At 31.6% G+C, this 16,665-nt stretch overlaps 2 protein-coding genes across 2 annotated transcripts; both read right to left on the bottom strand.

Moving 5' to 3' along the window:
- Positions 1 to 9,142: 9,142 nt before the first annotated feature.
- LOC142528981 (protein THYLAKOID ASSEMBLY 8, chloroplastic) lies at positions 9,143 to 9,976 on the bottom strand. The gene has a single exon (XM_075634308.1). It carries the CDS (start codon positions 9,893 to 9,895, stop codon positions 9,221 to 9,223), a length of 675 nt encoding a protein of 224 aa, XP_075490423.1. The 5' UTR covers positions 9,896 to 9,976; the 3' UTR covers positions 9,143 to 9,220.
- A 2,444-nt stretch (positions 9,977 to 12,420) lies between these two features.
- On the bottom strand, positions 12,421 to 13,451 carry LOC142528968 (dehydration-responsive element-binding protein 3-like). The gene has a single exon (XM_075634278.1). The coding sequence runs from the start codon at positions 13,286 to 13,288 to the stop codon at positions 12,644 to 12,646; it is 645 nt and encodes a 214-aa protein (XP_075490393.1). The 5' UTR covers positions 13,289 to 13,451; the 3' UTR covers positions 12,421 to 12,643.
- Between the last annotated feature and the right edge of the window lie 3,214 nt (positions 13,452 to 16,665).

Below are 16,665 nucleotides of genomic sequence, written 5' to 3'. Positions count from 1 at the left end.
TATTTCGATCCTTTATTATTTTCTTAATTTCAACATATGATAAAAAAAGTTTTGTGTCCTCCCAACTTAAATTGAAGGTTCTATATATGTGTGTGTGTGTGTATATATATATATATGATACAATCAAAGAAAATTATTTTTGTGAAATTTAAAAGGAAGACTTGTATCATATGGATCAATGATATTCTTAGAATAATTAATTTATGACTTACATTCCTTTCGGTTAGAATCTTTCATTTCAAAACATTATTTTCTAACCTCGTCAAAATCAACTTAGTTTCATTGCATAATCCACAAGAATGATCTATATTCCACATCAACATAACCAGAGTTCCTACTTTCAAGTTTAACTCATGATTTGATATTCCAAAACACCTAATTGCATTCAAGAACTTTGGGATATGCATATCCTGCAATAGATCAATATTTCTAGTTGAATAACACGTCGTATCATAACTTAGATACAATCTTCCATATGAATGGTTCATAGAAATCATGTATTCATTTATGCACCGAATAACATCAAAAGTCGAGGTCAATATAGCTCTTTGCTGCAAATATGTTGCATCGGTGAGACGGTGACAATATTGACAAACAACATATATGAGCTCTCAACCATTGTTGCAATAAGATCAATGTAATCTTTCAGCAAAAGTTCATCATGAATATCAATTTTTTAATAGCCATTATTCGATTCTCTGATTTTTCCATCTCCTAAATAAGCAATTTGATCCAAAAATGTTTCATTTTGGTATTTTTTTTATCAGAACCTGAATTCTGCAGTCGCATGTTTTTCGTCAATCTCAAGACTTTGGATGTCTCCAAAGGTACGATGAATTCATAGTCAGGAGAATAATATTCTGTTTACTGTCTTTTAGAATAACAATCAATATTTTTCGAAAATCCCAGACGAAAAAAATTGTTTTGCCTCCAAAAGGTGGATGAAGGTTTGAAGAATGGACAAATCTCATTATATCATTCACGGTTTTATCCAAAGTTTCAAAACAAAACTTGTATGTATTGGAGCATCGTCACAAATGATAAGTTTAGATTTTACTATAAGTTCTGCAAGATGACTCATTTGTTTGATATTGCATGTAGAATTTCAAAGCGAGAATGTGTAATTCTTCCACCATGGAGGAAAATAGATGTTATATCACTGAATGTCACGTTCAAAACAATTTATCCTTTGATTTGAAGCATGATGATAGAGTTGTCCAAACAAATATTTTTCCAGTACATCCATATCCATATACAAAGAAAATGCCTTCTGTATTTGAATTAACTGCGGTTACAATTGTGTCATATACATTATGTTTTTTATTGTTCAAATTATTGAGGAGATTGTGATGTTCTCTCGACAGAGTTCTTCTATCAAACGCAACTAATCATGCATTAACCTATTTTGCGAAGACTGAAAATATTGATCATTCGAAAATGACATTGATTGAAATCCATGTAAACTCTTTCCACATCTTTACAATAGTTTCTCAATTTTCACCGATGCATGACTTTTAATCCTATTCTTATTAAATACTAATTCTAAAAAAGAAAATATATATATATATATATATATATATATAGAGAGAGAGAGAGAGAGACACACACACATATATACATATACGTCTAGCCTGCACAAATATAAAACATAAAATAATATAATATATTGAGAGATACCTGGATGTCGCAGCAGGTTACATTGCTTGTATAAAATATCATCTGATAAATATGTCAAATATGACTCTCAAACTATACATATTGTTTGTTTGGAGCTTTTTGTTGTCGATGATTCTTTCAGATATTGGGTTATTGTACTTGTTTTCGATGATTCTTTCAATGTTTAAAAATATGCTAACTGCTCTTGCTTGGCTGTTGCAAATTTCTGTGATTATTATAATTAAGAATTTACTTTATTTTAAATCTCTCTTGTAAAATAATTCATGATAATTTTTAAGTTTTCTTGAATTTAAGAAGCTTGTTTAATGATATCTTTGAGTTTCAAAATTTGAACGATCTAATAATCTTGGTTAGCTAATTTTTTAAAGAAGTTTATTGAAGTTTAAAAATTTTCAAATTCAGACTTTTTTCAGTATAATAACTCGTGACACTAAAATTTAAATGAGTATGTCTCTTATGAGACGGTCTCATGAATCTTTATATGTGAGACGGGTCAACTCTATCGATATTCACGAATAAAAAAGTAATATTCTTAACATAAAAAGTAATATTTTTTCATGGATGACCCAAATAAGATATCTGTTTCACAAAATATGACTCGTGAGACCTTCTCACACAAGTTTTTGTCAATTTAAATTTACTATTTCATGTGATGTATTTATAAATTTCAGTACTATATTTGAACGTCTGCACCTTTTTTTATTTAAATGTCTTCAAATTTTTAAGAATCTTTCTCCTTCTTGATCACATACTTCATTTTAAATTTATTTTTTCATGTGATGTAATTCTCGTAAATATCCAAACAATAATCGATATAATTGTCTAAACATCATATGAAGAAAATAATCATAATTATAATAGAGAATTAAGGGTTGAACAATATGTAACTTAAATGTCTGAAAATACTGCCTTAAAATGTTTCTATACAATATTTTCTACGATACTCAGGTCTAATGTCACACTTTCATGACAGTAAATGTGGGGACCCAGACGCTAATTAAAATTTTTAATCGTTCTTAGAATTAATCAATCAATTATAATAAACATGGTCTAAATATTTTTTTTTTAAATACAAAGCGGAAACGTTATGTAAATCAATCTGAATTACATATTTAATATAAACATACAAGTCATGTATTGTCTACAATAATTCAACTAGGTTCAACTACATATCAGTGTTGACTCCTAATTTACTTCTGAGCCCGGATCTCCACGCTATCTAGTCCAGCTTCGTTCTCTTCTTGACACTGATCCTGCCCCACCTGTTTTCATGCACACATACAAACAAGACAACAGTCGGATAACTCCGGTGAGAATTACATTCCCAGTATAAACCATGTATACATGCAATCATATGAACAATATAAAAGCACATAACAGACATTCATAACATGTATCAAAATCAGAACATGAATCAAACATTCGTAGCATGTATCATAGTTCGAAACATGAATCAATATCAACAATAACCTTTACTCTAAATATGTACCATAATCAGGAACATAATTCAATATCAAGCAATGAATCACTTTCCGTGATTCTCAGACTCAGACTCGACTCAGTCCTAATCTAGGGATCCTGATCGGAATAAGAACATACACCCACCTATACTCCCGATCGGGATGGTGGTATGTTCTTATTCACGGACTTTGGCTCTTTCCATATCGAACACCAGTAATAGAAGAAACTCCAATTCTATCAACTCCGATATAGCCAAACGTCCGGTGTCTTGACCTAACCGTCACAGACTTTGGCATTTTCACCAATATCCTATCCTGTGACAATGTGCAATGTGCCAGTGACGATTCCATCACTATCCGGCACTACTGTCACAAGATTACTCATTCACAATTAGGCGTATCCACTTAATGACTCAATACATAAATCAATAAATCAAAGGTATCAATCTCATACAATTGCAAATATCGATGCAATAAAGTAAAGTATGTGATTTTGGGAAACTCAAGTCAATCGGACTCGAGTTGTGCAATCCCACATCAACATAAATTTATACCTTTGTCTTCGCGGTCTGACGAAGTTGAAGTCCCGAATGCAACTCTGTCCATATCCAATCTGATAATGACAATATTAAACAGGTACAATATCAATATACAATTCAATTCAATACATGTTCTAATTAATACTCAAATCAGGATATACTTTGATCACTATCAATCGATACAACAGTACGATCTTAATCAATACGAAATCTTATCAATATCAATCTACTGATGTTTCGACGGCATAACAATACAGTCTCGATATCCCCGTCAATCTAAACATCACAGATATAATACCAGAACTCATCATCAGTATCAGTACAACTCATAATCTGAATAACAATACAACTCTGATATTGAATCTTAATCAAATCAACTCTGAAAATCATAACAATTACATAAACAGTCTGTTCTTCAATCTGACTTCAAATATACGATGTCCACTGTATCAGAACCACCATATATGATTCCTATTCAATTCTGACAATATCATAATTTCAAATCGTATCTAAACGTAACAAAACTTACGTCCAGTTTTAGCTGTCGTCGCTAGGAACTCGGTGCTATACTCGGATTTCAAATCAGACGGACGGATCTTTCGTAACTTGCAATTTCTCAAATTGAAGAAAATCTCCTCGGAAGCTTTTCGATTTCCTTCGTTCTTGAATTCTGAAGATACACTTCTTAGACACATATATATATATATACCAAGTTTCATAGTGAGCCAAATGTCGATTTTATGTTCTGCATGCCTCGCGCATATGCGCGCCCAAGGCCCGCGCATATGCGCCTGGCTTTCTGCCCGGCACTTCTGAATTTATCAACTCGCGCATATGCGCGAGCCCACCCACGCGCATATGCGCGGCTCCTTGTCACGCATATGCGCGAGGTGTTCTGTCCTCACACATATTCCATGTTTTCCTCCGTCTTTTCCGATCTAATCCTTTCCGTTTATAATCATATCAATTATCCCAAATCATTTCGGATTAACAGGATAAATTTCTCAGGCCTTACAGTAAAATTCCAAAGAATCCTTAAATCTGATCTGGTCGTACTTGAATCTTGAAAAAAACTTTGCGATCAACCAAATCCTCGATGTACTTTGGGATTTCTCCTAAAAGTGATCTCTGAAATATAAAAATAATTAATACTAAAATATTTGAAGGAAACAAAAGTAAAATGAAAACTATCACTATAAATAACCGCATGCTCGGCATTAACCCTCGCACCCAATGATCGCTTCTCGGTAAGATCAATACACTATATCTATCTCATAATAAGAAAACAACATTTCCAGTTTTGCCAACAACTTTAAGCAGGATTTTGAACTTGTTTAAATAAAAAAAATTAAACAACAAACCTTACATAATATTTAGGCAAAAACTTATGTGAAACGGTCTCACTGATCGTATTTTGTTATACGGATATTTTATTTGGGTCATCCATGAAAAAGTATTACTTTTTATGCTAAGAGTATTATTTTTTATTCTGAATATCAGTAGGATTGACACGTCTTACAGATAAAGATTCGTGATACCGTCTCACAAGAGACCTACTCAAATATTTATTACTTAACAAACTAAATTTAAAGAAGATTGTTTAACTAACCTCAAATTTCCAGTAACAATAAATTTTTCACATCTTTTACAATAAAATTTTTCACCCAATGAAATCACTTTTTCCGGACATTTCTTACATAACAAATATGATTATTCATGAGAAGACTCAATACCTACAATTTTTGCCAAAACCAGAAACTTCCAACTTATACATTTATAAAGTATATATTTTTAGAAAAGTAAAAGTCTTGATATTTAATATACATAAAACCTATTTAAAAATTTTATTTTCAATAAATTTACCAACCTCGTTATCTTCGCAAATTTATTCTATTGTTTGAATATAATTGTTTTAGACGATGACAATGAAATCGTGTTGATTATGTTTGGTGTATTGATGTCCACACCAACCTAAATATATATTCAATCCGTCGATTTCTAAGAAGCTATATATATTCTTATTTTTAAACAATTGAGAGAAATATGTTTTAAAATCAAATTCTTTAAAATTAATGAGAAATATTTATTTAAAAATTCAGTAATTTCCTCTGTATCTCTATGTACAACTAGTTTTGTGACATAGTACGTCTTTGAAATACCTATTCCTCCTCTAAACCATTTTGCTCGACACATTTGGATAATAACAATGGCTATTTTTTCGCCAATATTAGCCAAATAGGCTCTAATATTATTCAGAAAATCTTTCCATAAAGTACATGCCAACCTGTTTTTAAGATGATTTTTCAGGAGAGATTTTTGAATGAAAAAGATAGATTCTGATAGATTTTGTGATATGTTCAGTTCATTCTAATAAATTTGAGATTGTAAAGAGAGATGAAAATGTGATTGATCACATAGGACCTCCTTCTGCTGCATACTGAGGGAAATAAATGAAAGAATAGTAAAATTGTGTAGGTTTTTATTTGGAAAAGAAAATTCGTTAGGGCTTTGTCGGGAGGAAGTAGACATTCTTTAGTGATCAACTCCATGATGTGCCAGGACTAGTGGTTGTACAATTAGAAGGTTACCAAATTTCTGGTCATTGGAATTTCTCAACAGCTTATGGCTTCTGCACAATAATGCGATGAGTAGGTCGCTAGTGAAATGGTCTCGCGAATTTTTATCTGTGAGACGGATCAACCCTACCGATATTCACAATAAAAAGTAATACTCTTAGCATAAAAAGTAATATTTTTTCATGGATGACCCAAATAAAAACATGTCTCACAAAATACGACCCATAAGATCGTCTCACAGTAAGTTTTTGCCTAATGCGACATGGTTGTCGGGGATGAGATACTAGCTTTGGAAAAAAAAGTGTTGTTTTTATAACTTGATAAACTTGAGTTGTTGTTTACAAATAAAGTCATGATCATATTTATACTACTCAACTTATGAAATGAATGACTAAGATCTATATCGAATCGTGCAGATTAAGTCTCTAGAACATTCCGAAGAATATTTTTTTGGATATGTCCCGAGATATTTAGAATAGAGTTTCTCGAATATTTCACTCTAACCTTCTACATCAATTTTATTCTACATATTACAAGACTTCCCTAAAATATTCTTGATGCTACTTACATATTTCTAGCATGTCCAAGATGCCACTTGAAGCTACTAGCTAAGTTTTCACACTTCACTATATTTTTGAATGACCTGAAACATTCTAGACTTCAACTCGAGTACTCTTTCAAAGATCCGAGAGGTAGCTCCTTTTTCCTCTTCTTCAAGTGGGCTATTCCAATAATTATTTTTTTTTTTAAAGACAACCCTTAAAAAAGTGGAAATAAATTACAATAATTCCCTATTTAATTAACATTAAGATTATTTTAAAAGGCATTAAAAAAATAAATTCCCTAAAGTGGTCGGCTCCTTATTTTAAAAATGTAAAAACAAAAAATAAAATGAAGGAGACAGGATTAAATCCCACTCTTTATTTTTAAAAAATCTAAAAACTAAAATTATAATGAAGGAGTATGGAATGTTAAAAAAATATTTAAACAAAAAATAAAATCAAGGAAGTGTGATTAAGATAGACACCTTATTTTAGAGAATATATATAAGTAATATATGAAGGTTTGCCGGTTAAGGAGCACTGACTTATCAATTTCAAAATTATTTTAAAAATAATGAGCCGGACACTTTATTTTAGAAAATATACAAAATAGAATATATTAAAAAAATATGGGATAAAGAGTACGACTCCTTGTCTCAAAAAAATATCACGAAAAATATAATTTTTATATCAAAAATATTAATTTTTACAATAATTATAAATTAAGTCAATCCTCGAAAAAAAAAAACCTACTATAATATCATTGTTATGTATAATATCATAAAAAAAATATTACTGTTACTAATAATTATATAGATCGTGTATATTATGCAAATAAAATGACGCACCACTTTCATAAACTTAACTCATTCTATCTTTTAGGCACATATGTCTAGGGGTGAACATTCGATCAGTTCGGTTACTGACCGCATCGAATTAGTCATAATCGAAGCGAACCGAAATATTTATCAATAATCGAACCGACAGAATTAAAATCGGATAGTTCGGTCGGTAACCGAATTTACCGATTAACTTTAAAAAAATATTTGTGATTTAACTTTAATTATATATGTAATTTTGCTTAAACACTATAGTCTACAAAAATGCATAAAAATATAAAACACATACATCACAAATATATAAGTTTTGTTTGAATACAATTAATACATGTTTTTTTTATAAAATAACATAATATAGGTGGACATCGTCTCGATCGGTGACGAGAGTTGGGTGGACAACAGATGAAATCAAAAGTAGAGGATTGAAAAGTGAGAACGAGAAAACCAAGACGTTTAGATTTAGATTAGATTAAAATTAAGGTTGATTTTAAAATTAAAAAGTTAAATATATAAAAATTGATAAATAATAGTATTTAATATATCGATTGATTCGATTAACCGATTTCAAAATTTTGAAAACCGTAACCGAACCGAATTAATCGATTTTTTTTTTAAATTTGAAAACCTAATTTCCGAAATTACCGAGACGAATTTCCAAATTAGCTCAGTTTGATCGATTAATTCAATTTAACTGAAATCTTGTTCAACCCTACACACGTCCAAAACCAAAATCACATAAAAATATGGAGGGAGATTTTCTTAAATAAACTTCACACAATTACTATAATCAATTTTAGTTTTCAGTTAAATTAATTTACCAAAATAGTCTTTTTATCATATCAAATTATATAGATATCCACTATCATTTAAACTCTATTCACCATCAATTTTTTTATCTCAAACTCTTTATTTGATTTTCGAAATTTCTCGAATAATCTTATGAATTCCATGCATTTGGACATAGAGTGGTAATAATTTGAAATAATTTTTTTGTCGAGTATCATTTTTATGCATTTTATTTTTTTGAAGGTTTGTTGTGCATACTCATAAAGTGTTAGTATGGAATAAAGTAGAGACTTAATTGAGATCATCATATTTTTTGTTTGTATTTGTATAAACTTACATTGATGTAATTATTATGTTTCATGTTAATTGGTGATTTTGTTTATATTATTTTAGATGAACAACAATCATAATTAAAATATGATAACATTGGTGGTTTCGTATGCACTAATTCAAAGTAACAATTCATAATGTTATTAAAATATGTTTATTGATATAAGTAAGTAGTATTAAAAAAATTAATATATTATAATTAAATAAAACAAATGTTAAATCAATTTTTGAAGAGAAATAATAGATAATTAAACAAATGAATCACAAAATGAACATGAGTGTTCATAGTGAAAAAGGTATTTTAGGATTTTTTTTAATTAAATAAAACATAATGTAAAATGTGTAATAAAAAAGATTAATTTTGAAATTAAGACTTTGAAATAGACTTAGAATAATCAATTTCCCAATGAATAATAACAAATCTCCGAAAACATATAGATAAATATCAAAATATTTGTTTTTTTCCCAAATTTATGGTCTCCCCAAAATATCCTTGTAAAATCTCCCAAATTTCTCCTCAACCTCGTTGGCCAATGCATCTTCCCCAAATCTCCTGAACCCGTTTCTTAAAACCTTACCCAAATATTCATCCATATCGGGAGGATCCGAACCCGCGTCGCCCCTTTTCATCAGCCCGTAAATCCTGACCGTCGATTCCCTCCTCTCCGCATCAATCACCGCCCTCACCAATTTCAACAGCCCCTTATCGTCGCCGGAGGGAATCCCACCGTCCATTTCCAGCTCCCCGATCAATCCGTCGATCTCCGCCGTCAAGCCCTTCTTCGCCAGAGCGGAGACCAAGTCGGCGTACATGCTGAGATCAGCTCGATATTCAGACCTGATGGTGGAGAAGACTTCGAGCGCGAGGGTGAGGTGTTCCTGCCGGAGGAGCTCTTTAAAGGCGGCGACGAGGTCGGATTTGATGAGGCGGGAGAGGATGTGCCTGGGAAGGGAGGGGGCGGTGGGGTTTGTACGGTGGGAGCGTTTCAGTGATTGGATTGCTTGTATGGCTTCTGTGCTCAGGATTCTGCCTTTTAGGAGTGGGCCGCGGTTGTCTCGTGGCCCGCAACGTATGGTGGGGAGACGGTGGTTGATGGTGGCGGCGGGCTGTAAGAATGTGAGCTTGAAGTGAAGGGTGTAGGCCATTTCGGGCGCGGTGGGAAACTGGAATGGAACGCAGTAGATAGGAAACTTGGAAACAGATTGGGAAATGACGATTTACTCGACATTTGTAGGGACAGTTTGGTTTGTCAAACCGTAAATTTTTATCGATTTTTTTTTTTTTTTGTATTAAACAGAGATTGAGATTTGTCCTTAATTCAATCTTAAAAATTAACTCAAAAAAAAAAATTGTCCTAATCCCATATATACGGCTTCAAAATATTTTTTTCAATCAATGTGAGACAATTAACATGTACTCTTCACGTCTAAGAATGAATATATAGAGCGTGAAGACATTAACGGGTGACCTAACTATTGACAGCACATAATGGTGAATCTGAGCTCTGATACCAAGTTAAGATTAAAACTTGGAACTAACTCAATCTCAAAAGTTAGTTCAAGGAAGAAGGTTGTCTAAGTTCTATATATGCAACTCTCAAATATTTTTTTCAACTGATACGGGACAACTAACACTCAATATATCGATATCCAATATTGTAAGACAAACAATCGTATGTTAAATCCAATAAGTTCTAAATTCAACCTCTAGAGATTGGCATATTTGGATCACGTTTTGTCAAAGCAAGGAGTAGAGATGTACCCAATGAATATGGAAGCAATTAGAGATTGGTCAGGCCCAAGAATGTCTACATTTTAAATGCGGTCCAATGATCATTAAACTATATTTTATGGATTTGTCTAAACGTTCTATTTGCTTGTGCTATTTTAGTTACACCACAATATTATGTTACTGTAATTATAATTATAATATAATAATTGCTAGTATTATTTTAATTATACTATAGTATTATGTTGGTGTTATGTTAGTTATACACATTCTAACATTATATTTTCCAATATTTTGATTAAAATATTGTACATATTATAATATCTCACCTAAAATTTAAAATATTGAAAATATAAGATATTTAGCCTTTTCTGTTTTTTTTTTTTTTATTTCTGAGTAAATGACATTTAATAATAATGAAACCCCCTTCCATGGAATAGATCTTTTGTGTTCCTCATCTAAGAAAATTTGTATTGAAGAGTGGTTCGGTCATTTAGTCATCTTTTATTTATTTTTCAGGCCCATTTTGGTTTTAAAGTGGTGAATTAAATTTTGAACATGCTATATATATATATATATATATATATATATATATATATATATATATATATATATATATATATATATTTAAAATCAACCACTAAGTTATAATTATATTGATGAATTAAATGGCTCTGAGATAATATGATTAAAAAAAATGAGACAATAAATTAAAGATAAATATGACATCTCTATTTTTAAACTCAAATTATGATTTTTTGATCTAAACGCATAATGATACAAAGACGTTGTATCTCATTATTTTTTTTAAAAAAAAAACAGTGACCTAAATGCAAAGACGTTGTAAATAGCCGAACCACATCTGAATTACATAAAAATCATTAAAACTATTAATTGATCGTATATCTTTATTTCATCATCAAGAAAAAAAAAAGGGGGGGAACAAATCCAGGAGATGTTGCCCCCACAGAGGAAGAAATGAAAAGAAAAGAAAAGAAACTAGGCAAACGAACAATAACTTTGGGACCCAACAATTTTAAAAAAGGTTGGCATCAATATTAATTACGCTAGACTTTTCAAACCTGAGATGTGGGCAAAATTAAAATTATATATATATATATATATAAATAAGAGGATTTGAAGTACTTGAATTAAATTACTATATATATATATATATATATATATATTTCAAATTAAAATTATATATATATAAATAAGAGGATTTGAAGTACTTGAATTAAAATTACGAAGCTCATAATTTATTAAAAAATATTTTTTAGAAGTTAAATTACAAATTATGCTGTCGTAAGTACGAGTGATAATTTGTCTTTACCAACGTAATATTGTTTCGCTCAAATTTGATATAGTTTCTTTTTACTTGCATTGTTTTAGTTCAAAGTATAATTAATTATTATTATTATTATTAAATAAAAAAGAGCGCATCAAACAAAGAATTAATATTATTTCCAAACACGTCACTCCTTGTCTAGAAGGAAAAATAATAATATATCGAAGCTTGTAGCGAAAGATTCAAATTCACTAATTAAAGAAAAAAGAACGAGACATGTGGCTGAATCTCGCTTTATATATGCACTAATTGAATTTTTAATGTTTCCCATTTTAAAAGCTTAATTATTCGCTGTTAATCCCTGATCATTTTAATTATCAAAATAATTACCCCATTTTATGTATATGTATGTATATAATCAACCAAATCATATGCACCAAATATAGTCAAAAAAAATTGTGTCTGACGGTCTCACGAGTCATATATTTTGTGCGACGGATATCTTATTTGAGTCATACATGAAAAGTTATTACTTTTTCTGCCAAAAGTATTATTTTTTATTGTGAATATCGGTAAAATTGACTCATATCACATATAAAGATTCGCAAGATCGTCTCAAAAGAGACATACTCCCATATTTAAAGGCACAACTGATCACAATCACACTAGTGTAATACTAATTGTTGAGAATTTGAAAACGTATACAAAGCGTATATTTTGGCATTGACAAATACTCGGAGGGTACTTAATCAATTATTTAAAAGGAAAAACAAAAAGATTTATCGATATGTACAACATAGTTGAATGTGCAAGGCAATCGAAAGTATAAGTATTAAAGCACAAGGTACACTTACTTCGGCTAGCTAAGTTCGATTTCTCAAATCTGTATGGAATTCATCAAACTCTCTCCTTGATCAAGAAAATGGTCGTTAAAGTATCTATCCAACTCCCACCACGGCGGATTCAGCCAACCCTCTGCCGTGTATACTACCGGGAACTTGCACCCCGACTCGCCGGAGTCATAGCTCCCCTCCAGACTCGGCAACTCAATTATCTCACCCAATTCATCCGTCGACCCCGTGTTCAGTACTTCAGAATTTGAAGAACCGCAGTTGGAATTTGTCGAAGAGGAACACATCGGGCTGAGCTCCTCCATGGCCGCCGCTTTAGCCGCCGCCGCCTGCACGTCAGCCGGCGACAGAGAAGCCGGGCGTGGCAGGGTATCTCTTATTTGTGGGAAATTGAGAACCGCAGAGTCACCCTTTATGCTCAACTCCGCCACGTCATGAGCCCGGGCAGCCATCTCCGCCGACGAGTAAGTTCCCAGCCAAATGCGAGACTTCTTCCGCGGCTGACGGATTTCGGAGACCCATTTCCCCCAGCTCCGCATTCTCACTCCCCTGTACACCGGATGTTTAGTCCCACTGTTACTTCCTCTTTTCTTGCATGCCTTTCCATCGTGTCCACCAAGGTTTTGGGTTTTCCCGGTGGTTTCGGCGGCTGAAGCTGGCGGCTTTGCCATCGGACCTGCTTAGATGAACGAGCTAAAATGGCCGCTGGGGAGAGCGAATATCATTCACACAATACATAGAGAAGGTTGCTAGGATTATGTATTCAGAGAATTAAATGCATTTCACCGATATATATATGTAAGAAACAAAGAGTTAGTTGAGCTTTGATAGAGGTATCTACGGATTCAAAATATTATTTTTTATAAACATATTTAATTTCATAAATATATATATATATATATATATATACAATGTTTTTACTACGTAAAAATAGACATTATTGGATCAAGATTTTATATTAAAATATAGCAAAACAAGCGATCTTGTATTAATTAAAATAATAATGTATATCAACATAAAGTGAACGTTAGAGTATGAGAGCGATGGGATACTTATTGGAAATTTGACAAATTTCAATTTTAACATAGTTGAGACAGAGAATATACATAAAATAATACCACATTGTTTTCCTCGCTAAATTCTTGCCTTTTCATCATAGTTCTGACCCCATAAATTATTTGCTATTTTGCACTAGAAACAAAATCACTTTTCAAAAAATATATATCACTAATTAAAGTTAGTACATCAACTATCAACAAGATTGATTATTTATTATATAAATTAAGTCATGTAATTGGTTCTTTGTATTGTCAAAATTAAATTTCAGTTTTTTATTTTTATTTTTTACAATTTTAATCATTTTTTTTCATCTTGAATGATGATGTTGCAATGTATATTTGAACGTTATGTTGACTTCAGGCCTATTAGAGTCACATCAACTCCACGTACCAAAATTGCAAGAAATACAAAAATAATATACTAAAACTAAAAGTTGACAATATAGATAACCAAAATGAAAAACAAACAATTTTACATGACCAAACTGAAAATTTCTCTTTAATTTCTATATGTTATCAGAATTCGGTTTTAGTCATGTGTAGTATAAGAAATAGGAAAACTGTTTTCGCCCTTAACCAAAAAATAGTGCATAAATTCTAACTATCTAAATCCAATATGTTATTTAATGGTTCTAGAATTTATATATATTCAAAGACCATCACGTTTCACCAATGGGAACTTGAGAGCTACACGCTCTTTAAGATTAGGAGAATTGTAACGTTAATAATCAATTTAGAATCCATTGGACGGACAAGATCCTTGACTTCAAATTTGCACACTTGATTGGATCTTGAAAGAAAGAATACAATTATCCTCCTAATCTTCTATCTTACGTGCCCAAGAATTACAACCAACATGAATAATTTATGTCATAACTATTACAAGCAAACCCAAAAAAATTCAAACCAAAATATTCGGAATGTATTTTAAAAAGTTGTCTTTATGTGAACACGGAACCCACACACGAATAAAAAAAATCCCCGAGTGATGGTCTCCATCACACACGTATTATCTCATTTTAATTGTCCATTGGAGCGTTCTTATTATTTAATCTTGTCCGGTTCGGACACTGTCTCTTGCTCAAAAGACACATATACATTATATGATCGTGACCCCGAAACCCCCCCCCCCCCCCCCCCCCCCCCCCCCTCCCCCTCCGACTAATAATTGAATGATTCAAATTTGTACATTTTGCTGATTTTCTTGGATACCCTTTTGTGTATTAAAGTTGGATAAGAGAGCATTAGTCTTAATTTAATTTAGTTTATCATCCACCACTTAAATGCCTACCTCGTTTTTGCATATACTTTATGGATCTTTCTATTCACCACCCATGGTGATCAAGCCCGCTTTTTTAACGTCCGTGACCGATAGTCCCTCGTAATGACATAAGAGACCGGACGAGAAATTATCATCTCAGTCCACTTAAGTTAGGTGACATGACAAGCCGACTCGTTTCGACACAATCAATGATGGAGAAACAAAAAACCGAAATTAAATTAAAATATATATATATATATATATATAATTTTGTTATATTGCCCAACATCGACTGCAGATCTTGTGGATTAAATTAAAGTTTGGTTAAAATTTTGTAGATTTTGTCAATAGCCTCTTGCACTTTGGGGAGCGTGTGCCATAAGTAAAGGAAGTAGCTAGCTAGAATAGAATGGGGAATTTGTAGCCTTGCGTGGGTTTGTGTGTGGTCTATGAATCGAATTATTGTGTCATATAAAGCTACATATTATTCCTAATCTACAACTCAAAGCCTCCGTCTTCGTTACAAGGCAAAAAATTATGTGAGACGATTTCATGGATCGTATCTTGTAAGACAGATCTCTTATTTGGGTCATCCATGAAAAAATATTAATTTTTATGCTAAGAGTATTACCTTATATTGTGAATATCGATAAGGTTGACTCGTATCACAGATAAAAATTTGTAAAATCGTCTCACAATAGACATACTCTTGTTATAATTCATTACTTAATATAACAAACTAATTTATCTTTTAACCTCAATAATTTCATGTTCCATTATATTTGTGTGAACAAGCATCAAAATGATCAAGTAGATTTGAAATCTATCCGATAAATTTTTTTTTCCTTCAACGATCATCGTGTTCTTTATAATTTCTATCGTAAATTTTAAGTGCTCAAAAAAAAATTTCTCAAATAATATATATAAATACATATATTTCTCAAATAATATATATAAATACATATTATTATGGTTTTGGATTTTAAAGTTTATGATTTTTTTAAAGGGGAAGTTGGTGAAAAATCCTCAATCAAAACATCTCTTTGGGTTCACTCCCTACCCACAAAATTGTGGTACTATGTCATACAAAATGTGGTACACTTCATGTGGAAATGTGGTACACTTCATGTGGAAATGTGGTACTAAAAAAGTATCCAGGGACTGAACACAAAAAAAAAAAACGACGGCTAGAGACTGAAGGCCAATTTCTCGTTTTTTAAATTGATCTTAGGCGGCTTTGATAATTGTTTTGGAGAGTGACCCTAACCTATATAAACGGCTAATAACTCCAATATAGGACAGCCGAAGGCCACCCCATCCCTATAGTGAAAGTTATATACAAAACTTTACGGCCCAAGATAGATAAAGTGAATACCAATTGTTCTTATTGATACGAACCTCAATTCCGCCTGAATAAGACATTGAATTCGACTTTTATAAATCGATAGGTAGGCTCTTTTTTTTTTAATTATTATTATTATTTGGAGTGGATAGAATGACATTTTGAGAGATTAGATATACACAAAGTTATCATATCAGATCGATTCGGAACCAGTTCGATTGAATCTGATTCGATTTGGAATCGGTTTAGTCAGTTCAGGATTGGCTGCTTGAAAACGGATCTATAGTACCATTTTATTCGGATCAGGTTAAATCTGATTCAAGATTACATTTATTTTTTCATTATTTTATTTTATAAATAACAACATCTATTGTTCAATAAATTTTT

Source organism: Primulina tabacum, chromosome 16 (genome assembly GCF_025594145.1).
Source record: "Primulina tabacum isolate GXHZ01 chromosome 16, ASM2559414v2, whole genome shotgun sequence".
Taxonomy (NCBI): Eukaryota; Viridiplantae; Streptophyta; class Magnoliopsida; order Lamiales; family Gesneriaceae; genus Primulina; species Primulina tabacum.
Note: the sequence above shows the minus strand (reverse complement) of the source record. Positions and strands in the feature narration are given on the sequence as shown.

What these genes read in the sequence shown, in the direction of transcription:
- LOC142528968 (XM_075634278.1), bottom strand. Translation starts at nt 13,288, where the DNA reads ATGGCAAAGCCGCCAGCTTCAGCCGCCGAAACCACCGGGAAAACCCAA.
- LOC142528981 (XM_075634308.1), bottom strand. Translation starts at nt 9,895, where the DNA reads ATGGCCTACACCCTTCACTTCAAGCTCACATTCTTACAGCCCGCCGCC.